General features: G+C 47.1%; 1 protein-coding gene across 3 annotated transcripts in view; it reads left to right on the top strand.

Moving 5' to 3' along the window:
* Window positions 1-324: 324 nt before the first annotated feature.
* Window positions 325-24,697, top strand: part of LOC119963812 (V-type proton ATPase subunit B) — a 62,944-nt gene continuing 38,571 nt past the window's right edge. Inside the window, exons 1-6 of one of the 3 annotated variants that reach the window (XM_038793117.1) lie at window positions 325-460; window positions 604-659; window positions 3,447-3,545; window positions 10,629-10,722; window positions 11,592-11,669; window positions 13,195-13,334. In XM_038793117.1, coding sequence (XP_038649045.1) covers window positions 415-460; window positions 604-659; window positions 3,447-3,545; window positions 10,629-10,722; window positions 11,592-11,669; window positions 13,195-13,334 — 513 coding nt within the window. In that variant the 5' untranslated portion in view covers window positions 325-414. Of the gene's footprint in view, window positions 461-603; window positions 660-877; window positions 994-1,027; window positions 1,630-3,446; window positions 3,546-10,628; window positions 10,723-11,591; window positions 11,670-13,194; window positions 13,335-24,697 lie in introns of those variants that run through there. The other 2 variants (XM_038793119.1, XM_038793118.1) reach the window with 2 other exon arrangements.

Below are 24,697 nucleotides of genomic sequence, written 5' to 3'. Positions count from 1 at the left end.
ACCTGCGCATCTTTGGGTTATGGGGGTGAAACCCACGCAGACACGGGGAGTATGTGCAAACTCCGCACGGACAGTGACCTGGGGCCAGGATCGAACCTGGGACCTCGGCGCCACGAGGCAGTAGTGCTAACCACTGCGCCACCGTGACGCCTCTTAACACCTAAAATGCTGTGTTGCCATTGCCCCATGTTAAGATTGCGTGGTACCACAACACACAGACATAATCACCAACAAGTAAAATATTGCCCGACAATTTATTCAGCCAGCATAGCGTTAACGCTGCACAGAATGACCAGCTGGCAAGCTCGATGCCAATCCCATCTCTCAGTCGTGCTGGCTGGTCTTTGGGAATTTCCTTTTAGAGAAAAGATCGGAATGGTTAGCGAGGCTGGCTGACGATGGGGCGCCGCACAGATGTGTGTGTACAAGAGGCCCTGCGCTGAGGCGTCTTGCTGGGCAGGTCGTGACCTTTACAGATATGGTGGCTGTGCATGTCACATTGAATGGACGTTAAACTGGCAGTGTGATGGCGTGTGTAATCTTTCTCTCCCGCTCCTTCTCACCCGCTAAACTACTGAAACTCTTCCTCTTCCCTCTCCGCAGTGTACAGAACTATCTCAGCGGTGAATGGGCCATTGGTGGTGCTGGACAACGTTAAGGTACTGTACTCCTGATGTCGCAACACCTATTCATTCGATGAGCGCTCTTCAGTCTGACCAGAGTGAAACAGTGCCCGATTGGTGGGGTGGGGTGTTGGAGGAGGCGGGGGGGGGGGGCAGGTGGGGGGGAGGGGGGGGGGATGTTTGCTACTGGACAAACATTGTTTCTCCTCCCTGTGATTCCTCAAGCCCAGAGCTTCGGCAAGTTAGTTGGAGCTGCGGGTTCCATTGTTCTGTGTCACTGTGCGAGCTCATTCATTAAGGGGCCATCAGCGACATCACTTCCTGACCGAGAGGCGTCTGGGGTAATGATGCGTGAGGCAAGGGCACTGAGGTAATTACTGGGCCAGTGTGAGAGATGTCACTGTTATTTAGTCAGCACGGCCAACTGTGGATCAGCAAAGTGGAAATCTGCAGTGAGGCCCTCTCAGGCTGCAAGGCCTGAGCAGTACTGGGACTGAGAGCCAGTCGCTGAACTGAGACACTTCTTTATTTTCTCATTGAGTCTGAGAGATAGTCTGAGGAGCGGAGGCCTGGAATGGGCGGGTTGGCTTCTGAGGAAAGTTTGGACAGGCTGGGTTTGTTTCCACTGGAGTTTCGAAGAATGAGGGGGCGACTTGATTGATGTAAATAAGATCCTGAGAGGTGTTGACAAGGTGGGAGGTAGATGTTTACCCCTGTGGGTGAGTCCAGAACCATGGGCACTGTTTTAAAATTAGGGATCGCCCATTGAGGACAGAGATGAGAATATATGCCTCTCCGAGGGTTTGTTTACATTTGGAACTCTGCCTCAGAAGGCGGGGTCACTGAATACTTTTAAGTCGAGGTAGACAGACTTTTGTGAGATAAAAGAGTCAAAGGTCACCAGGCGTGGCTGGGAATGTGGAATTTGAAACTCAAACAGGTCAGCAGCCATCATCTTATTGAACGAGTCAGCAGGAGGATTGAGGGGCCGAATGGCTTTTTGCTGGTATGTTCATATGTACAGCATCTAACCATTGAAACTGAAAAAAACAATTTGGTTTTTGTATTCCGAATCCTCCCAATGAAAGGATTTCAGGACTAAGTGACTGATTTTTTTCCGGTCCCCATTTGGTTCTCAACTCCTCAGAATGGCCCCGAACCACATCAGCATCCTGAGAGGCAGAGTAAACAGCACGACGTTAGATACAGAGTAAAGCTCCCTCTACACTGTCCCCATCAAACACTCCCAGGACAGGTGCAGCACGGGGTTAGATACAGAGTAAATCTCCCTCTACACTGTCCGATCAAACACTCCCAGGACAGGTACAGCACGGGGTTAGATACAGAGTAAAGCTCCCTCTACACTGTCTCCATCAAACACTCCCAGGACAGGTACAGGACGGGGTTAGATACAGAGTAAAGCTCCCTCTGTACTGTCCCCATCAAACACTCCCAGGACAGGTACAGCACGGGGTTAGATACAGAGTAAAGCTCCCTCTACACTGTCCCCATCAAACACTCCCAGGACAGGGATAGCACGGGGTTAGATACAGAGTAAAGCTCCCTCTACACTGTCCCCATCAAACACTCCCAGGACAGGTACAGCACGGGGTTAGGTACAGAGTAAAGCTCCCTCTACACTGTCCCCATCAAACTCTCCCAGGACAGGTAGAACACGGGGTTAGATACAGAGTAAAGCTGCCTCTACACTGTCCCCATTACACACTCCCAGGACAGGTACAGCACGGGGTTAGATACAGAGTAAAGCTCCCTCTACACTGTCCCCATCAAACACTCCCAGGACAGGTACAGCACGGGGTTAGATACAGAGTAAAGCTTCCTCTACACTGTCCCCATCAAACACTCCCAGGACAGGTACAGCACGGGGTTAGGTACAGAGTAAAGCTCCCTCTACACTGTCCCCATCAAACTCTCCCAGGACAGGTAGAGCACGAGGTTAGATACAGAGTAAAGCTCCCTCTACACTGTCCCCATCAAACACTCCCAGGTCAGGTACAGCATGGGGTTAGATACAGAGTAAAGCTCCCTCGACACTGTCCCCCATCAAACACTCCCAGGACAGGTACAGCACAGCGTTAGATACAGAGTAAAGCTCCCTCTACACTGTCCCCATCAAACTCTCCCAGGACAGGTACAGCACGGGGTTCGATACAGAGTAAAGCTCCCTCTACACTGTCCCCATCAAACACACCCAGGACAGGTACAGCATGGGGTTAGATACAGAGTAAAGCTCCCTCGACCCTGTCCCATCAAACACTCCCAGGACAGGTACAGCACGGGGTTAGATACAGAGTAAAGCTCCCTCTACACTGTCCCCATCACACACTCCCAGGACAGGTGCAGCACAGAATAGATACAGGATCAGCCAGTATAGCTGTCCCAAGTTGCTGCCCTCCTCTCCAGAGGAAATTCCGGTCGGTGGGAATGAGTCCAGTTCCTTCAGTATCTCTCCTTCGTGGAACTTTGCCATGAAACATTCAGGGCGTGATCGTCCGAGTCGCAGTAACGCACTCACTCCCGCGGATTTTCCAACAGTGTGGGGGTGGACAGAGTGGGAATCCCCATTGGCCGGCTGCCGGGATGGAGGATCCCGCAGCCAGCAGGGGGCACGCCGCGCCAGTAATTGGGCCAGGAGGGACGGAGAATCCCCTCCTCAATGTTCCTGGTCTATTTATTGTTGGACTGCAGCTTAATCTCTCTGGCTCCCACGGTCCAGTTTAGATTTCTGATGCAAATAAGAAGTGTTGCGTTCCGTGTCTAACCCGTGACATTTATAGCCCTTTATCTGTTCCTTCCTTACAGTTCCCCAAATATGCCGAGATTGTTAACTTCACTCTCCCGGACAGGAGTGAGAGGAGTGGGCAGGTGTTGGAGGTGGTTGGATCCAAGGCTGTCGTTCAGGTAACTGAAACATAGGTGGCGCTGACCTTCACGTCTGAACATGGGGTCTTCCTGGGATTAACTAATAGTTCTCACACGGTGGGCCCCATTCCCCACTGACTGCCTAGACTCAAAAAGCCAGATTTAACCAGGTGCTGAGAGAGTCAAACTGATGCTGACTAACTCCAACGACACATTGCTCTCGATGCACTGAACCATATCCAGCCTATATCCATCTCTTTGACATTGTCCTTCTCCAGCCCTGCCCTAACTCAGCATCTGCTGGAACCCTTATCCATGAATTTGTTCCCTTACAGACTTGATTCAAAAACCCATCCTGTTTGGACTCCCATCTTGCTCACCCAGAACTATGCTGTCACTCATCACCCCCCTGTTCATCGTCACCCCCTGTTCATCGTCACCCCCCCCCATTGACCCATCACCCCTCCCATTGACCTATCACCCTCTCCCATTGACCCATCACCCCCTGTTCACCCATCACCCCTCCCATTGACCCATCACCCTCCCATTGACCCATCACCCCCTCCCATTGACCCATCACCCCCTCCCATTGACCCATCACCCCCTCCCATTGACCCATCACCCCTCCCATTGACCCATCACCCTCCCATTGACACATCACCCCCTCCCATTGACCCATCACCCCCTCCCATTGACCCATCACCCCCTCCCATTGACCCATCACCCCCTCCCATTGACCCATCACCCCCCTCCCATTGACCCATCACCCCCCTGTTCATCGTCACCCCCTGTTCATCGTCACCCCCCCCCATTGACCCATCACCCCCCCCATTGACAAATCACCCCCCCATTGACCCATCACCCCCTGTTCACCTATCACCCCCCCCATTGACCCATCACCCCCTGTTCACCTATCACCCCCCCATTGACCCATCACCCCCTGTTCACCCATCATCCACCCCATTGACCCATCACCCCCTGTTCACCCATCATCCACCCCATTGACCCATCACCCCCTGGTGACCTATCACCCCCTCCCATTGACCCATCACCCCCCAATTGACCCATCACCCCCTGGTCACCTATCACCCCCTCCGCATTGACCCATCACCCCCCCCGTTGACCCATCACCCCCTGTTGACCTGTCACCCCCTGTTCCCGGGGTCCTACATTGAGTCCTCAGATGGTGAAACCTTGTTTTTGAACTTTTCAAATAATTAGATCACCTCCCACCCATAAGGCCATAAGACATAGGAGCAGATTTAGGCCATTTGGCACATTGAGTCTGCTCTACCATTCAATCATGGTTGATATGTTTCTCATCCCCATTCAACTGCCTTCTCCCTGTCATCCGTGATCCCCTGCACAGTGGTTAGCACTGTTTCTTCACAGCGCCAGGGTCCCAGGTTCGATTCCCAGTTTGGGTCACTGTCTGTGCGGAGTCTGCATGTTGTCCCCGTGTCTGCGTGGGTTTCCTCCGGGTGCTCCGGTTTCCTCCCAAAAGTCCCGAAAGACGTGCTGTTAGGTAATTTGGACATTCTGAATTCTCCCTCCGTGTACCCGAACAGGAGCCGGAATGTGGCGACTAGGGGCTTTTCACAGTAACTTCATTGCTGTGTTAATGTAAGCCTACTTGTGACAATAATAAAGATTCTTATTATGTTATTATAATCAAAAACCTATCTATCTCTGTCTTAAAGACACTCGGTGATTTGGCCTCCACAGCCTTCTGCGGCAAAGAGTTCCACAGATTCACCACCCTCTGGCTGAAGAAATTCCTCCTCATCTCTGTTTTAAAGGATTGTCCCTTTAGTCTGAGATGGTGTCCTCTGCTTCTAGTTTTCCTGACAAGTGGAAACATCCTCTCCACATCCACTCTATCCAGGCCTCGCAGTATCCTGTAAGTTTCAATAAGATCCCCCCTCATCCTTCTTAACTCCAACGAGTACAGACCCAGAGTCCTCAATCGGAACCAAGTAGAAAGGGTCGAGGGCTTCAAGTTTTTAGGTGTACAGATCATCAACAGCATGTCCTGGCCCCCCCATGCCGACACTACAGTTAAGAAAGCCCACCAACGACTACTTTCTCAGAAGACTAAGGAAATTTGGCATGTCAGCTACGACCCTCACCAACTTCTACAGATGCACCACAGAAAGAATTCTTTCTGGTTGTATCACAGCTTGGTATGGATCCTGCTCTGCCCAAGACCGCAGGAAACTACAAAAGGTTGTGAATGTAGCCCAGTCCATCACACAAACCAGCCTCCCATCCATTGACTCTGTCTATAATTCCCGCTGCCTCAGAAAGGCAGCCAGCATAATTAAAGACCCCACGCACCCCGGACATTCTCTCTTCCACCTCCTTCCGTCAGGAAAAATATACCAAAGTTTGAGGTCATGTACCAACCGACTCAAGAACAGCTTCTTCCCGGCTGCCATTAGACCTTTGAATGGACCTACCTCATATTAAGTTGATCTTTTCTCTACACCTTGCTATAACTGTAACATTATATTCTGCAGTCTCTCCTTCCTTCCCTATGTACGGTATGCATTGTTTGTACAGCATGCAGGAAACAATACTTTTCACTGTATACTAATACATGTGACAATAATAAATCAAATCAAATCAACCGTTCCTCATACGACAAGCTCTTCATTCCAGGGATCATTCTTGTGAACCTCCTCTGGACCTTTCCAAGGCCCCAGCACATCCTTCCTTAAATACGGGGCCCAAAACTGCTCACAATACTCCAAATGGGGTCTGACCAGAGCCCTATGCAGCCTCAGAAGTACATCCCTACTCTTGTATTCTAGCCCTCTTGACATGAATGCTAACATTACATTTGCCTTCCTAACTGCCGACTGAACCTTAACCTTAAGGGAATCGTGAACAAGGACTCCCAAGTCCCTTTGTGCTTCTGATTTCCTAAGCATTTCCCCATTTAGAAAATAGTCTAAGCCTCCATTCTTCCTCCCAAACCTAATAACCTCACACTTTTCCTCACTGCATCCCATCTGCCACTTCATTGCTCACTCGCCTAGCCGATCCAAATCCTTCTACAGTCTCCCAGCGTCTTCAACACAACTTATCTGTCTACGTATCCTTGTATCGTCTGCAAACTTAGCAACAGTGCCTTCAGTTCCTTCTTCCAGATCATTAATGTATATTGTGAAAAGTTGTGATCCCAGCACAGACCCCTGAGGCACACCACTAGTCACCGGCTGCCATCCGGAAAAAGACGCCTTTATCCCCACTCTCTGCCCTCTGCCAGCCAGCCAATCCTCTATCCATGCCAGGATCTTACCCTTAACACCATGGGCTCTTAACTTATTTAGCAGCCTCCCGTATGGCACCTTGTCAAAGGCCTTCTGGAAATCTAAATAAATCACGCCCACTGATTCTCCTTTGTCGAACTTCCTTGTTACTTCCTCAAAGAACTCTAACAGATTTGTCAGATATGACCTCCCTTTGACAAAGCCGTGCTAACTCAGTCCTATTTTATCATGCACTTCTAAATACTGCGCAATATCATCTTTAATAATGGACTCTAAAATCTTACCAACAACCAAAGTCAGGCTAACTGGCCTACAATTTCCTGTCTTTTGCCCTTAATCTCCCTATCTGTCTTTTGCTCCTGTCCTATAACATTCTGCAATGTCTGCGTTCTTCGATTTTGATCTCTAAGATAGCCCAAATTTAATCACTCCACTAATGCTGGCTGTGCCTTTAGCTTCCTGGGCCTTAAGCTCTTGAATTACCTCTCAAAACATCTTTGTTACTCCTACTCTGTCTTATAGAAAATAGGAGCAGGGGTAGGCCATTCGGCCCTTTGAACCTTCTCCAACGTTCAATCCAATTATGGTCGATCTTCTATCACCACCATACCCCTGGGCTCTCCCCATACCTCTTGACACCGTTAGAGTCTAGAAATCTACCTATTTTCTTCTTAAATATATTCAGTGATTTGGCGTCCATGACCTCTGTGCTGGAGAATTCCACAGGTTCACCATTGTCTGAGTGAAGAAGTTTCTCCTCAAGCTAAATGGCCTCCCCCTATCCTGGGACTGACCCCTTGTTCTAGACACTCCCCCCCCCCCCCCCCTCCCCAGCCAGAGGGAACAGCATCCCTGTATCCAGTCTGCCCCGCCCTGTCAGAACTTTATACATTTCAGTGAGATCCCCTCTCATTCTGCAAAACCCCAGTGAATACAGACCCCGTTGACCCAATCTCTCCTCATACAACAATCCTGCCATCCCAGGATTCAGTCTGGTGAACCTTCACTGCACTCCCTCGATGGCAAGTATATCCTTTTTTGGATCAGGAGACTTTAACTGAACACAATACTCCAGCTGTGGTAATCAGCCAAGCCCTGTACAGCTGCAGTAAGACATCCTTGATCCTGTACTTAAATCTTCTTGCACGGAAGACAAACATACTATTTGCCTTTCTAACTGCTTGCTGTACCTGCATGCTTGCTTTCAGCGACTGGTGTACTGGGACACCGAGCTTCATTTGTATGCCAACATTTCCCAATCCATCACTATTTAAATAATACTCTTCCATTCTGGGTCTCCGCCCGAAGTGGATATCTTCACATTTATCCACGTTATACTGTATCTGCCATGTATTTACCCACTCACACAACTTGTCTAAATCACTCCCAGCATCCTCCTCACCACTCACCTTTCCACCAAGTTTTTGTCATCAGCAAACGCGGAAATTTTACATTTGACTCCCTCATCCAAATCATTGATGTATATTGTGAATAGCTGGGGCCAAAGCACTGATCCCCGCGGGACCCCACTAGTCACCGCTGGCACTTTGAAAAAGACCCATTTATTCCTGCTCCCTGGGTGGGATTCTCCGTTCCGCCACACCAGTTTTCAGGTGTGGGGCGCCCCCTGCTGGCAGCGAGATTCTCCGTCCCGCCAGCCGGACAATGGGGTTTCCCATTGTGGGCAACTCCACGCCGTTGGGAAATCCCCGGGTGTGGGTGTGCTGCCAGTGAAACGGACTATCCCGAGAATCCAGCCCCCTGTTTCTTGTCTGCTAACCAACTCTCAATCCATGCCAGTGCATTATCCCAATCCCATGTGCTGTGATTTCTGCACACTCACCTCTTACGTGGAACTTGATCAAAAACATTTTGAAAATCCAAATGCATCACATCCACTGGTTCACCCTTATCTATTCTACGAGTTTCATCCTCAAAACCTCCAGGAGGTTTGTCAAACATGATTTCTCTTTCATAAATCCATGTTGACTTTGTCGAATCCCATTGATATTTCCCTGTTATCGCATCCTTGATAATAGCATTTTCACTGAGACGCGTCTCGGGGGGTGATTTAATGGCCTCAACGCCCCTGATTTGGTAATGCGACAAGGCCATTTAATCCCACGAGCGGCCTCGCCAAGGCGCCATTTAGCATTGATTTCCAGAAAGGTGGACAAAGCATAATGGCATCTGGGGGTGTTTCCCAGTCCATTAAAGGCTTGTGGGTGGTCAGGTTCTGGGTATGGTGGTACCCTGGCTCTCCCTCTGGCAGCCTGGCACCCTGGCAGTTCCACATCGGCAATGCCAGCTTGCCCGGGTGGCACTTCCAAACTGGCAGGGTGCCGGGTGCCAGGTTGCCTGTGACAGGGATCGGGCCGGGGGTCCCTTGCCCTTAAGAGGTGGCCATGATGTGGGAGATGCCGGTGGGGAGGGCACAGTAAGAAGTCTTACAACACCAGGTCAAAGTGCAACAGGTAGCACAGTAGTTAGCACTGTGGCTTCACAGCTCCAGGGTCCCAGGTTCGATTCCCGGCTGGGTCACTGTCCATGCGGAGTCTCCTTCTACACTGTCCCCATCAAACACTCTCCCCGGGAGTTCTCCCCGTGTCTGCGTGGGTTTCCTCCGGGTGCTCCGGTTTCCTCCCACAAGTCCCGAAAGACGTGCTGTTAGGTAATTTGGACATTCTGAATTCTCCCTCTGTGTACCCGAACAGGCGCCGGAATGTGGCGACTAGGGGCCTTTTCACAGTAACCTCACTGCAGTGTAAGCCTACTTGTGACAATAAAGATGATAAGAAAAGGTTTGTTTCGCATCACTAGCTTTCGGAGCGCAGCTCCTTCCTCGCCTGAGGAAGGATCAGCGCTCCGAAAGCTAGTGATTCGAAACAAACCTGTTGGACTTTAACCTGGTGTTGTAAGTGGTGGGGTGAGGGGGGGAGCTCAGGGACCCCGTAAGAAATCAGTTGGGTGCAGCGGTGGGGAGGAGTCTGGAGGCTGCATTTGAAAATGGCGCCCCTGTGTGAGTCATCTTCCTGAGCACGTCGGCGCAGGGAATGAGGTAAGTGCGGCCTGGATGGAGTGTTCCTCATTAAGACCAAACAAAACAACAAAGTAACGTTAAGTAGCGGTGGCGCTCTCTGGGCTGCAGACTCCGAGAAACACCCCACTCTGGTCCCGCTAAATCTCGTCTTGGTGTTTAATTTTCACTGAGACGTGTCTCGGGGTTTAATTTTTACTCGAAATGAGCACAGGTGAGATCTTACATTATCAGGAAGGCCATCCAATGCAAGTTATTGTTATTGTGTGTGACAGTGCATCACATGCCGTCCTCTTTCTGCCATCCTCTTGCAATAATCTGGTTTGCCCTATTATTCACCCTCATCTGATTAACCCTCATTACTCCTTTGACTAATTTCCCCGTGCCCCCACGATCCTGTCACCTACTCTACATGATTCCTTCAATGGGCAGCACGGTAGCATTGTGGATAGCACAAATGCTTCACAGCTCCAGGGTCCCGGGTTCAATTCCCGGCTTGGGTCACTGTCTGTGCGGAGTCTGCACGTCCTCCCCGTGTGTGCGTGGGTTTCCTCCGGGTGCTCCGGTTTCCTCCCACAGTCCAAAGATGTGCAGGTTAGGTGGATTGGCCATGATAAATTGCCCTTAGTGTCCAAAATTGCCCTTAGTGTTGGGTGGGGTTGCTGGGTTATGGGGATAGGGTGGAGGTGTTGATCTTGGGTAGGGTGCTCTTTCCAAGAGCCGGTGCAGACTCGATGGGCCGAATGGCCTCCTTCTGCACTGTAAATTCTGTGACATGTCTATGACAATGATTTATATTTTGTTCTGCAGGTGTTTGAAGGGACGTCTGGCATTGATGCCAAGCTAACAGCCTGCGAGTTTACCGGTGACATCCTACGGGCACCAGTTTCAGAAGACATGCTTGGTGAGACGGTCTTTAATATGGGGCAAAAATAGAGAAATGCGCCCATAAATTTGGCATAATAGAAATTTGAACCCAGTTCTAGGATTTGTTTTTTTTACATGATGTGGGCGTGGCTGGTTAGGACAGCATTTATTGCCCATCCCTAGTTGTCCTTCAGAAGTCAGTGGTGAGCTGTCATCTTGAACCACTGCAGACCTTGAGGTGTAGGTACATCCACTGTGATGTCAGGGAGGAATTTCCAGGATGTTGACCCAGCGACAGTGAAGGAACTTTAGTATCCAAGTCTGGAACATCAACATTCTGGAAAGTCGAGATATTCCACATGAAAAATGAAAATCGCTTATTGTCACGAGTAGACTTCAATGAAGTTACTGTGAAAAGCCCCTAGTCACCACATTCTGGCGCCTGTTCGGGAATGCTGTTATGGGCTGTTACATCCTGGCGAGGTCTATAGGATCTATAGGAGGTCTATAGGGTACAGGCCCTGGAAGGTCCAGAGCATCCCGGTCCTGGAAGGCCTACAGGATTCAGGTCCTGGAAGGTCTAGAGGATACAGGTCCTGGAAGGTCTAGAAGATATAAATACAGGAAGGTCAAGAGGATCCTGTTCCTGGAAGATTTAGAGGATCCTGAGTCCTGGAAGGTTGGGAGGATCCAGGTCCTAGGTGATCTATAGAATCCATGTTCTGGAATGTGCGTGGGATTCAATTCATAAATGTTTTACAGGTTCAGCTTTTGTTGGTCTATTGCCCAGGTCCTGGATGGTTAATTGCGACTAATTGGTTTAATGTTCAAAGGTCCGAGCGGAGATATGGTGCTTGTTGCATCTTCTATCTTTAAGAGATTGTGTTCTTGTGGTTGAAATTCTAGGTCGAGTGTTTAATGGATCTGGGAAGCCGATCGATAAGGGGCCTGCAGTTGTAGCAGAGGATTTCCTTGACATAAATGGTAAGCATCAGCATTCTACCCGTGAGATCTGGATGTTTATCAATCCAATGGCAGGCGGTATCCAGCGATGAGGCTGTCTGGGGTTGCCAAACTATTGATTGAATTGAAATGGGTGTTTTCTCATGTATGGAATGATCGCTCTGGATTTCATGCAGAACTTTTCATTGTACCTTGGTACACCTGACAATTTGGATACTGCACAGTAGCATTGTGGATAGCACAATTGCTTCACAGCTCCAGGGTCCCAGGCTCGATTCCGGCTTGGGTCACTGTCTGTGCGGAGTCTGCACGTTCTCCCCGTGTGTGCGTGGGTTTCCTCCGGGTGCTCCGGTTTCCTCCCATAGTCCAAAGATGTGCAGGTTAGGTGGACTGGCCGTGCTAAATTGCCCTTAGTGTCCAAAATTGCCCTTAGTGTTGGGTTACTGGGTTATGGGGATAGGGTGGAGGTGTTAACCTTGGGTAGGGTGCTCTTTCCAAGAGCCGGTGCAGACTCGATGGGCCGAATGGCCTCCTTCTGTACTGAAAATTCTGTGAAAATCTATGGTATTGCCCATCCCTAATTGCCCTTGAGAAGATGGTGGTGAGTTGCCTTTTTGAACCGCTGTAGTCTGTGTGATGTAGCGGTCACAGGTTTGAAAAGCATTGACGAGGAGATCTTGGTGAGTTCCTGTTGTGCATTTTGCAGATGGTACACACGGCTGCCACTGGGCATCAGTAGTGGAGGCAGCGATGTTTAAGGGGATGTCATTCAAGAAGAAAAGTTAGCAAAAAATAACTTGTCAAATGTAAGAAGGAAAATGTTCTGGGTACTCACAGTGATGCACTTCCCTCTCCTTGGGGTGCACAAGGCTGATATTCATCTGTTTCCTCAGCGAGGGGTTTCCTGAAACAGGTCATTAGTCTGTCACAGGGTACCACTCCCCATCTAGCGTGGCTGGCCAGGAGGGTCTGCCACACCTGTGTGGCGCTAACAATTATACTCAAAGCCGAGAGACTAGTACAATAGAGGCTTTATTGCTGTACGATGTTGTCCCTCCATCTGCAACAGTAGACTAAGGGTCTGAGCAGCTCTCATACATTTATACATAAGCTCCCTGTGGGCGGAGCTAGCCGGCAGGGGCTGACCGGAGGAACCTGTATTACAGGTACAGGCATACATCCCCCTACTGCAGTACACATAACTACAGTGGTTATCTCACCACAACCTGCTGCCTGCCATGGGAGTTTTGCAGGCATTTGGAGGGAACACACAAGCTGTTTGACCGCATTATAAATACAGCTTCCTTGGTCATCAAGTCCAGGAATAGGGTTCAAAACTGGGACATCGGGCTAAGAGCCACTGGGCCACAACGTGTCTGCATTCACCGTGTAGGTGGTTCGAATAATGGAAGTTATGGCGATGAATGTCCAGGAAGCGGAGCGATTGTTGAGCGTGGAAGAGTTGAGTGTTGGTTTTGATGGGAAAGATGTTTGTCTTGGTTATTCAACTGTCCTCATGTGCTCATTATGGATTGGCAATTCCCAGGGCAGCCGATTAACCCACAATCTCGGATTTACCCGGAGGAAATGATTCAAACGGGGATTTCACCTATTGATGTCATGAACAGCATCGCCAGAGGCCAGAAAATCCCCATTTTCTCAGCAGCCGGACTCCCGCACAATGAGGTAAACTTCACTGTGTAATCTCCCCTCACTCACACACACAGTGAGGTAAACTTCACTGTGTAATCTCCCCTCACTCACACAGTGAGGTAAATTTCCCTGTGTAATCCCCCCTCACACACACAATGAGGTAAACTTCACTGTGTAATCTCCCCTCACTCACACAATGAGGTAAATTTCACTGTGTAATCCCCCCTCACACACACAATGAGGTAAACTTCACTGTGTAATCTCCCCTCACTCACACAATGAGGTAAATTTCACTGTGTAATCCCCCCTCACACACACAATGAGGTAAACTTCACTGTGTAATCTCCCCTCACTCACACACAAAGTGAGGTAAATTTCACTGTGTAATCTCCCCTCACTCACACACACAGTGAGGTAAATTTCACTGTGTAATCTCCCCTCACACACACACACAGTGAGGTAAATTTCACTGTGTAATCTCCCCTCACTCACACACACAATGAGGTAAATTTCACTGTGTAATCCCCCCTCACTCCCGCACAATGAGGTAAACTTCACAGTGTAATCTCTGCTCACTCACTCACACAATGAGGTAAATTTCACTGTGTAATCTCCCCTCACACACACACACAATGAGGTAAATTTCACTGTGTAATCTCCCCTCACTCACACACACAGTGAGGTAAACTTCACTGTGTAATCTCCCCTCACTCACTCACACAGTGAGGTAAATTTCACTGTGTAATCTCCCCTCACTCACACACACAATGAGGTAAATTTCACTGTGTAATCTCCCCTCACTCACTCACACAGTGAGGTAAATTTCACTGTGTAATCTCCCCTCACTCACACACACAATGAGGTAAATTTCACTGTGTAATCTCCCTCACTCACACACACAATGAGGTAAATTTCACTGTGTAATCTCCCCTCACTCACTCACACAGTGAGGTAAATTTCACTGTGTAATCTCCCCTCACTCACACACACAGTGAGGTAAATTTCACTGTGTAATCTCCCCTCACTCACTCACACAGTGAGGTAAATTTCACTGTGCAATCTCCCCTCACTCACACACAGTGAGGTAAACTTCACTGTGTAATCTCCCCTCACTCACTCACATAGTGAGGTAAATTTCACTGTGTAATCTCCCCTCACTCACTCACACAGTGAGGTAAACTTCACTGTGTAATCTCCCCTCACTCACACACACAGTGAGGTAAATTTCACTGTGTAATCTCCCCTCACTCACTCACATAGTGAGGTAAATTTCACTGTGTAATCTCCCCTCACTCACTCACACAGTGAGGTAAACTTCACTGTGTAATCTCCCCTCACACACACACAGTGAGGTAAATTTCACTGTGTAATCTCCCCTCACTCACTCACACAGTGAGGTAAATTTCACTGTGTAATCTCCCCTCACTCACACACACAATGAGGTAAATTTCACTGTGTAATCTCCCCTCACTCACTCACACAGTGAGGTAAACTTCACTGTGTAATCTCCCCTCACACACACACAGTGAGGTAAATTTCACTGTGTAATCTCCCCTCACTCACACACACAGTGAGGTAAATTTCACTGTGTAATCTCCCCTCACTCACTCACACAGTGAGGTAAACTTCACTGTGTAATCTCCCCTCACTCACTCACACAGTGAGGTAAATTTCACTGTGTAATCTCCCCTCACTCACACACACAATGAGGTAAATTTCACTGTGTAATCTCCCCTCACTCACTCACACAGTGAGGTAAATTTCACTGTGTAATCTCCCCTCACTCACACACACAATGAGGTAAATTTCACTGTGTAATCTCCCCTCACTCACACACACAATGAGGTAAATTTCACTGTGTAATCTCCCTCACTCACCCACAGTGAGGTAAATTTCACTCTCTAATCCCCCCTCACACACACACACAGTGAGGTAAATTTCACTGTGTAATCTCCCCTCACTCACTCACACAGTGAGGTAAATTTCACTGTCTAATCTCCCCTCACTCACACACACAATGAGGTAAATTTCACTGTGTAATCTCCCCTCACTCACACAGTGAGGTAAATTTCACTGTGTAATCTCCCCTCACTCACACAATGAGGTAAATTTCACTGTCTAATCCCCCCTCACACACACACACAATGAGGTAAATTTCACTGTGTAATCTCCCCTCACTCACACAGTGAGGTAAATTTCACTGTGTAATCTCCCCTCACTCACACAATGAGGTAAATTTCACTGTCTAATCCCCCCTCACACACACACACAATGAGGTAAATTTCACTGTCTAATCCCCCCTCACACACACACACAATGAGGTAAATTTCACTGTGTAATCTCCCCTCACTCACACAATGAGGTAAATTTCACTGTCTAATCCCCCCTCACACACACACACAATGAGGTAAATTTCACTGTGTAATCTCCCCTCACTCACTCACACAGTGAGGTAAACTTCACTGTGTAATCTCCCCTCACTCACTCACACAATGAGGTAAATTTCACTGTGTAATCTCCCCTCACTCACACACACAGTGAGGTAAATTTCACTGTGTAATCTCCCCTCACTCACACACACAGTGAGATAAATTTCACTGTGTAATCTCCCCTCACTCACTCACACAGTGAGGTAAATTTCACTGTCTAATCCCCCCTCACTCACTCACACAGTGAGGTAAATTTCACTGTGTAATCTCCCCTCACTCACTCACACAGTGAGGTAAATTTCACTGTGTAATCTCCCCTCACTCACTCACACAGTGAGGTAAATTTCACTCTGTAATCGCCCCTCACTCACACACACAGTGAGGTAAATTTCACTCTGTAATCTCCCCTCACTCACACACACAGTGAGGTAAATTTCACTGTGTAATCTCCCCTCACTCACACACACAATGAGGTAAATTTCACTGTGTAATCTCCCCTCACACACACACAGTGAGGTAAATTTCACTGTCTAATCTCCCCTCACTCACTCACACATAATGAGGTAAATTTCACTGTGTAATCTCCCCTCACTCACACAGTGAGGTAAATTTCACTGTGTAATCTCCCCTCACTCACACACACAGTGAGGTAAATTTCACTGTCTAATCTCCCTCACACACACAATGAGGTAAACTTCACTGTGTAATCCCCCCTCACACACACAGTGAGGTAAATTTCACTGTGTAATCTCCCCTCACTCACACACACAATGAGGTAAATTTCACTGTGTAATCTCCCCTCACACACACACAGTGAGGTAAACTTCACTGTGTAATCTCCCCTCATACACACACAGTGAGGTAAATTTCACTGTCTAATCTCCCCTCACTCACTCACACAGTGAGGTAAATTTCACTGTGTAATCTCCCCTCACTCACACAGTGAGGTAAATTTCACTGTGTAATCTCCCCTCACTCACACAATGAGGTAAATTTCACTGTCTAATCCCCCCTCACACACACACACACAATGAGGTAAATTTCACTGTGTAATCTCCCCTCACTCACACACACAGTGAGGTAAATTTCACTGTGTAATCTCCCCTCACTCACACACACAGAGGTAAATTTCACTGTGTAATCTCCCCTCACTCACTCACACAGTGAGGTAAATTTCACTGTCTAATCTCCCCTCACTCACACACAGTGAGGTAAATTTCACTGTCTAATCTCCCCTCACTCACACACACAATGAGGTAAATTTCACTGTGTAATCTCCCCTCACTCACACACACAATGAGGTAAATTTCACTGTCTAATCTCCCCTCACTCACACACACAATGAGGTAAATTTCACTGTGTAATCTCCCCTCACTCACTCACACAGTGAGGTAAACTTCACTGTGTAATCTCCCCTCACACTCACTCACACAGTGAGGTAAATTTCACTGTGTAATCTCCCCTCACTCACACAGTGAGGTAAATTTCACTGTGTAATCTCCCCTCACACACACAATGAGGTAAATTTCACTGTCTAATCTCCCTCACACACTCACACAGTGAGGTAAATTTCACTGTGTAATCTCCCCTCACTCACACACACAGTGAGGTAAATTTCACTGTCTAATCTCCCTCACTCACTCACACAGTGAGGTAAATTTCACTCTGTAATCTCTCCGCACTCACTCACACACACAGTGAGGTAAATTTCACTGTGTAATCTCCCCTCACTCACTCACACAGTGAGGTAAATTTCACTGTGTAATCTCCCCTCACTCACTCACACAGTGAGGTAAATTTCACTGTGTAATCTCCCCTCACTCACACACACAGTGAGGTAAATTTCACTGTCTAATCTCCCTCACACACACAATGAGGTAAACTTCACTGTGTAATCCCCCCTCACACACACAGTGAGGTAAATTTCACTGTGTAATCTCCCCTCACTCACACACACAATGAGGTAAATTTCACTGTGTAATCTCCCCTCACACACACACAGTGAGGTAAACTTCACTGTGTAATCTCCCCTCATACACACACAGTGAGGTAAATTTCACTGTCTAATCTCCCCTCACTCACTCACACAGTGAGGTAAATTTCACTGTGTAATCTCCCCTCACTCACACAGTGAGGTAAATTTCACTGTGTAATCTCCCCTCACTCACACAATGAGGTAAATTTCACTGTCTAATCCCCCCTCACACACACACACACAATGAGGTAAATTTCACTGTGTAATCTCCCCTCACTCACACACACAGTGAGGTAAATTTCACTGTGTAATCTCCCCTCACTCACACACACAGAGGTAAATTTCACTGTGTAATCTCCCCTCACTCACTCACACAGTGAGGTAAATTTCACTGTCTAATCTCCCCTCACTCACACACAGTGAGGTAAATTTCACTGTCTAATCTCCCCTCACTCACACACACAATGAGGTAAATTTCACTGTGTAATCTCCCCTCACTCACACACACAATGAGGTAAATTTCACTGTCTAATCTCCCCTCACTCACACACACAATGAGGTAAATTTCACTGTGTAATCTCCCCTCACTCACTCACACAGTGAGGTAAACTTCACTGTGTAATCTCCCCTCACACTCACTCACACAGTGAGGTAAATTTCACTGTGTAATCTCCCCTCACTCACACAGTGAGGTAAATTTCACTGTGTAATCTCCCCTCACACACACAATGAGGTAAATTTCACTGTCTAATCTCCCTCACACACTCACACAGTGAGGTAAATTTCACTGTGTAATCTCCCCTCACTCACACACACAGTGAGGTAAATTTCACTGTCTAATCTCCCTCACTCACTCACACAGTGAGGTAAATTTCACTCTGTAATCTCTCCGCACTCACTCACACACACAGTGAGGTAAATTTCACTGTGTAATCTCCCCTCACTCACTCACACAGTGAGGTAAATTTCACTGTGTAATCTCCCCTCACTCACACACACAGTGAGGTAAATTTCACTGTGTAATCTCCCCTCACTCACACAATGAGGTAAATTTCACTGTCTAATCCCCCCTCACACACACACACAATGAGGTAAATTTCACTGTGTAATCTCCCCTCACTCACTCACACAGTGAGGTAAACTTCACTGTGTAATCTCCCCTCACTCACTCACACAATGAGGTAAATTTCACTGTGTAATCTCCCCTCACTCACACACACAGTGAGGTAAATTTCACTGTGTAATCTCCCCTCACTCACACACACAGTGAGATAAATTTCACTGTGTAATCTCCCCTCACTCACTCACACAGTGAGGTAAATTTCACTGTCTAATCCCCCCTCACTCACTCACACAGTGAGGTAAATTTCACTGTGTAATCTCCCCTCACTCACTCACACAGTGAGGTAAATTTCACTGTGTAATCTCCCCTCACTCACTCACACAGTGAGGTAAATTTCACTCTGTAATCGCCCCTCACTCACACACACAGTGAGGTAAATTTCACTCTGTAATCTCCCCTCACTCACACACACAGTGAGGTAAATTTCACTGTGTAATCTCCCCTCACTCACACACACAATGAGGTAAATTTCACTGTGTAATCTCCCCTCACACACACACAGTGAGGTAAATTTCACTGTCTAATCTCCCCTCACTCACTCACACATAATGAGGTAAATTTCACTGTGTAATCTCCCCTCACTCACACAGTGAGGTAAATTTCACTGTGTAATCTCCCCTCACTCACACACACAGTGAGGTAAATTTCACTGTCTAATCTCCCTCACACACACAATGAGGTAAACTTCACTGTGTAATCCCCCCTCACACACACAGTGAGGTAAATTTCACTGTGTAATCTCCCCTCACTCACACACACAATGAGGTAAATTTCACTGTGTAATCTCCCCTCACACACACACAGTGAGGTAAACTTCACTGTGTAATCTCCCCTCATACACACACAGTGAGGTAAATTTCACTGTCTAATCTCCCCTCACTCACTCACACAGTGAGGTAAATTTCACTGTGTAATCTCCCCTCACTCACACAGTGAGGTAAATTTCACTGTGTAATCTCCCCTCACTCACACAATGAGGTAAATTTCACTGTCTAATCCCCCCTCACACACACACACACAATGAGGTAAATTTCACTGTGTAATCTCCCCTCACTCACACACACAGTGAGGTAAATTTCACTGTGTAATCTCCCCTCACTCACACACACAGAGGTAAATTTCACTGTGTAATCTCCCCTCACTCACTCACACAGTGAGGTAAATTTCACTGTCTAATCTCCCCTCACTCACACACAGTGAGGTAAATTTCACTGTCTAATCTCCCCTCACTCACACACACAATGAGGTAAATTTCACTGTGTAATCTCCCCTCACTCACACACACAATGAGGTAAATTTCACTGTCTAATCTCCCCTCACTCACACACACAATGAGGTAAATTTCACTGTGTAATCTCCCCTCACTCACTCACACAGTGAGGTAAACTTCACTGTGTAATCTCCCCTCACACTCACTCACACAGTGAGGTAAATTTCACTGTGTAATCTCCCCTCACTCACACAGTGAGGTAAATTTCACTGTGTAATCTCCCCTCACACACACAATGAGGTAAATTTCACTGTCTAATCTCCCTCACACACTCACACAGTGAGGTAAATTTCACTGTGTAATCTCCCCTCACTCACACACACAGTGAGGTAAATTTCACTGTCTAATCTCCCTCACTCACTCACACAGTGAGGTAAATTTCACTCTGTAATCTCTCCGCACTCACTCACACACACAGTGAGGTAAATTTCACTGTGTAATCTCCCCTCACTCACTCACACAGTGAGGTAAATTTCACTGTGTAATCTCCCCTCACTCACTCACACAGTGAGGTAAATTTCACTGTGTAATCTCCCCTCACTCACACACACAGTGAGGTAAATTTCACTGTCTAATCTCCCTCACACACACAATGAGGTAAACTTCACTGTGTAATCCCCCCTCACACACACAGTGAGGTAAATTTCACTGTGTAATCTCCCCTCACTCACACACACAATGAGGTAAATTTCACTGTGTAATCTCCCCTCACACACACACAGTGAGGTAAACTTCACTGTGTAATCTCCCCTCATACACACACAGTGAGGTAAATTTCACTGTCTAATCTCCCCTCACTCACTCACACAGTGAGGTAAATTTCACTGTGTAATCTCCCCTCACTCACACAGTGAGGTAAATTTCACTGTGTAATCTCCCCTCACTCACACAATGAGGTAAATTTCACTGTCTAATCCCCCCTCACACACACACACACAATGAGGTAAATTTCACTGTGTAATCTCCCCTCACTCACACACACAGTGAGGTAAATTTCACTGTGTAATCTCCCCTCACTCACACACACAGAGGTAAATTTCACTGTGTAATCTCCCCTCACTCACTCACACAGTGAGGTAAATTTCACTGTCTAATCTCCCCTCACTCACACACAGTGAGGTAAATTTCACTGTCTAATCTCCCCTCACTCACACACACAATGAGGTAAATTTCACTGTGTAATCTCCCCTCACTCACACACACAATGAGGTAAATTTCACTGTCTAATCTCCCCTCACTCACACACACAATGAGGTAAATTTCACTGTGTAATCTCCCCTCACTCACTCACACAGTGAGGTAAACTTCACTGTGTAATCTCCCCTCACACTCACTCACACAGTGAGGTAAATTTCACTGTGTAATCTCCCCTCACTCACACAGTGAGGTAAATTTCACTGTGTAATCTCCCCTCACACACACAATGAGGTAAATTTCACTGTCTAATCTCCCTCACACACTCACACAGTGAGGTAAATTTCACTGTGTAATCTCCCCTCACTCACACACACAGTGAGGTAAATTTCACTGTCTAATCTCCCTCACTCACTCACACAGTGAGGTAAATTTCACTCTGTAATCTCTCCGCACTCACTCACACACACAGTGAGGTAAATTTCACTGTGTAATCTCCCCTCACTCACTCACACAGTGAGGTAAATTTCACTGTGTAATCTCCCCTCACTCACACACACAGTGAGGTAAATTTCACTGTGTAATCTCCCCTCACTCACACACACAATGAGGTAAATTTCACTGTGTAATCTCCCCTCACTCACTCACACAGTGAGGTAAATTTCACTGTGTAATCTCCCCTCACTCACACACACAATGAGGTAAATTTCACTGTGTAATCTCCCTCACTCACACACACAATGAGGTAAATTTCACTGTGTAATCTCCCCTCACTCACTCACATAGTGAGGTAAATTTCACTGTGTAATCTCCCCTCACTCACTCACACAGTGAGGTAAACTTCACTGTGTAATCTCCCCTCACACACACACAGTGAGGTAAATTTCACTGTGTAATCTCCCCTCACTCACTCACACAGTGAGGTAAATTTCACTGTGTAATCTCCCCTCACTCACACACACAATGAGGTAAATTTCACTGTGTAATCTCCCCTCACTCACACACACAGTGAGGTAAATTTCACTGTGTAATCTCCCCTCACTCACTCACACAGTGAGGTAAATTTCACTGTGTAATCTCCCCTCACTCACTCACACAGTGAGGTAAATTTCACTGTGTAATCTCCCCTCACTCACACACACAATGAGGTAAATTTCACTGTGTAATCTCCCCTCACTCACACACACAATAAGGTAAATTTCACTGTGTAATCTCCCTCACTCACACACAGTGAGGTAAATTTCACTGTCTAATCCCCCCTCACACACACACACAGTGAGGTAAATTTCACTGTGTAATCTCCCCTCACTCACTCACACAGTGAGGTAAATTTCACTGTCTAATCTCCCCTCACTCACACACACAATGAGGTAAATTTCACTGTGTAATCTCCCCTCACTCACACAGTGAGGTAAATTTCACTGTGTAATCTCCCCTCACTCACACAATGAGGTAAATTTCACTGACTAATCCCCCCTCACACACACACACAATGAGGTAAATTTCACTGTGTAATCTCCCCTCACTCACACACACAGTGAGGTAAATTTCACTGTGTAATCTCCCCTCACTCACTCACACAGTGAGGTAAATTTCACTGTCTAATCTCCCCTCACTCACTCACACAGTGAGGTAAATTTCACTGTGTAATCTCCCCTCACTCACTCACACAGTGAGGTAAATTTCACTGTGTAATCTCCCCTCACTCACTCACACAGTGAGGTAAATTTCACTGTGTAATCTCCCCTCACTCACTCACACAGTGAGTTAAATTTCACTCTGTAATCTCCCCTCACTCACACACACAGTGAGGTAAATTTCACTGTGCAATCTCCCCTCACTCACACACACAGTGAGGTAAATTTCACTGTGTAATCTCCCCTCACACACACACAGTGAGGTAAATTTCACTGTCTAATCTCCCCTCACTCACTCACACATAATGAGGTAAATTTCACTGTGTAATCTCCCCTCACTCACACAGTGAGGTAAATTTCACTGTCTAATCTCCCCTCACTCACACACACAGTGAGGTAAATTTCACTGTCTAATCTCCCTCACACACACAATGAGGTAAATTTCACTGTGTAATCCCCCCTCACACACACAGTGAGGTAAATTTCACTGTGTAATCTCCCCTCACTCACACACACAATGAGGTAAATTTCACTGTGTAATCTCCCCTCACACACACACAGTGAGGTAAATTTCACTGTGTAATCTCCCCTCACTCACACAGTGAGGTAAATTTCACTGTGTAATCTCCCCTCACTCACACAATGAGGTAAATTTCACTGTCTAATCCCCCCTCACACACACACACACAATGAGGTAAATTTCACTGTCTAATCCCCCCTCACACACACACACACAGTGAGGTACATTTCACTGTGTAATCTCCCCTCACTCACACACACAGTGAGGTAAATTTCACTGTGTAATCTCCCCTCACTCACACACACAGTGAGGTAAATTTCACTGTGTAATCTCCCCTCACTCACTCACACAGTGAGGTAAATTTCACTGTCTAATCTCCCCTCACTCACACACAGTGAGGTAAATTTCACTGTCTAATCTCCCCTCACTCACACACACAATGAGGTAAATTTCACTGTGTAATCTCCCCTCACTCACACACACAATGAGGTAAATTTCACTGTCTAATCTCCCCTCACTCACACACACAATGAGGTAAATTTCACTGTGTAATCTCCCCTCACTCACACACACAATGAGGTAAATTTCACTGTGTAATCTCCCCTCACTCACTCACACAGTGAGGTAAACTTCACTGTGTAATCTCCCCTCACACTCACTCACACAGTGAGGTAAATTTCACTGTGTAATCTCCCCTCACTCACACAGTGAGGTAAATTGCACTGTGTAATCTCCCCTCACACACACAATGAGGTAAATTTCACTGTCTAATCTCCCTCACACACTCACACAGTGAGGTAAATTTCACTGTGTAATCTCCCCTCACTCACACACACAGTGAGGTAAATTTCACTGTCTAATCTCCCTCACTCACTCACACAGTGAGGTAAATTTCACTCTGTAATCTCTCCGCACTCACTCACACACACAGTGAGGTAAATTTCACTGTGTAATCTCCCCTCACTCACTCACACAGTGAGGTAAATTTCACTGTGTAATCTCCCCTCACTCACACACACAGTGAGGTAAATTTCACTGTGTAATCTCCCCACTCACTCACACAGTGAGGTAAATTTCACTGTCTAATCTCCCCTCACTCACTCACACAGTGAGGTAAATTTCACTCTGTAATCTCCCCTCACTCACACACACAGTGAGGTAAATTTCACTGTCTAATCTCCCCTCACTCACACACACAATGAGGTAAATTTCACTCTGTAACCTCTCCGCACTCACTGGAATTAATCCAGGTTTGTGGATTATTTATTCAGTATCATAAAAATTCTGTTACTTTGCTCCCAATGCAAT

The sequence above is a fragment of the Scyliorhinus canicula genome, chromosome 3 (genome assembly GCF_902713615.1).
Source record: "Scyliorhinus canicula chromosome 3, sScyCan1.1, whole genome shotgun sequence".
Classification (NCBI taxonomy): Eukaryota; Metazoa; Chordata; class Chondrichthyes; order Carcharhiniformes; family Scyliorhinidae; genus Scyliorhinus; species Scyliorhinus canicula.
Note: the sequence above shows the minus strand (reverse complement) of the source record. Positions and strands in the feature narration are given on the sequence as shown.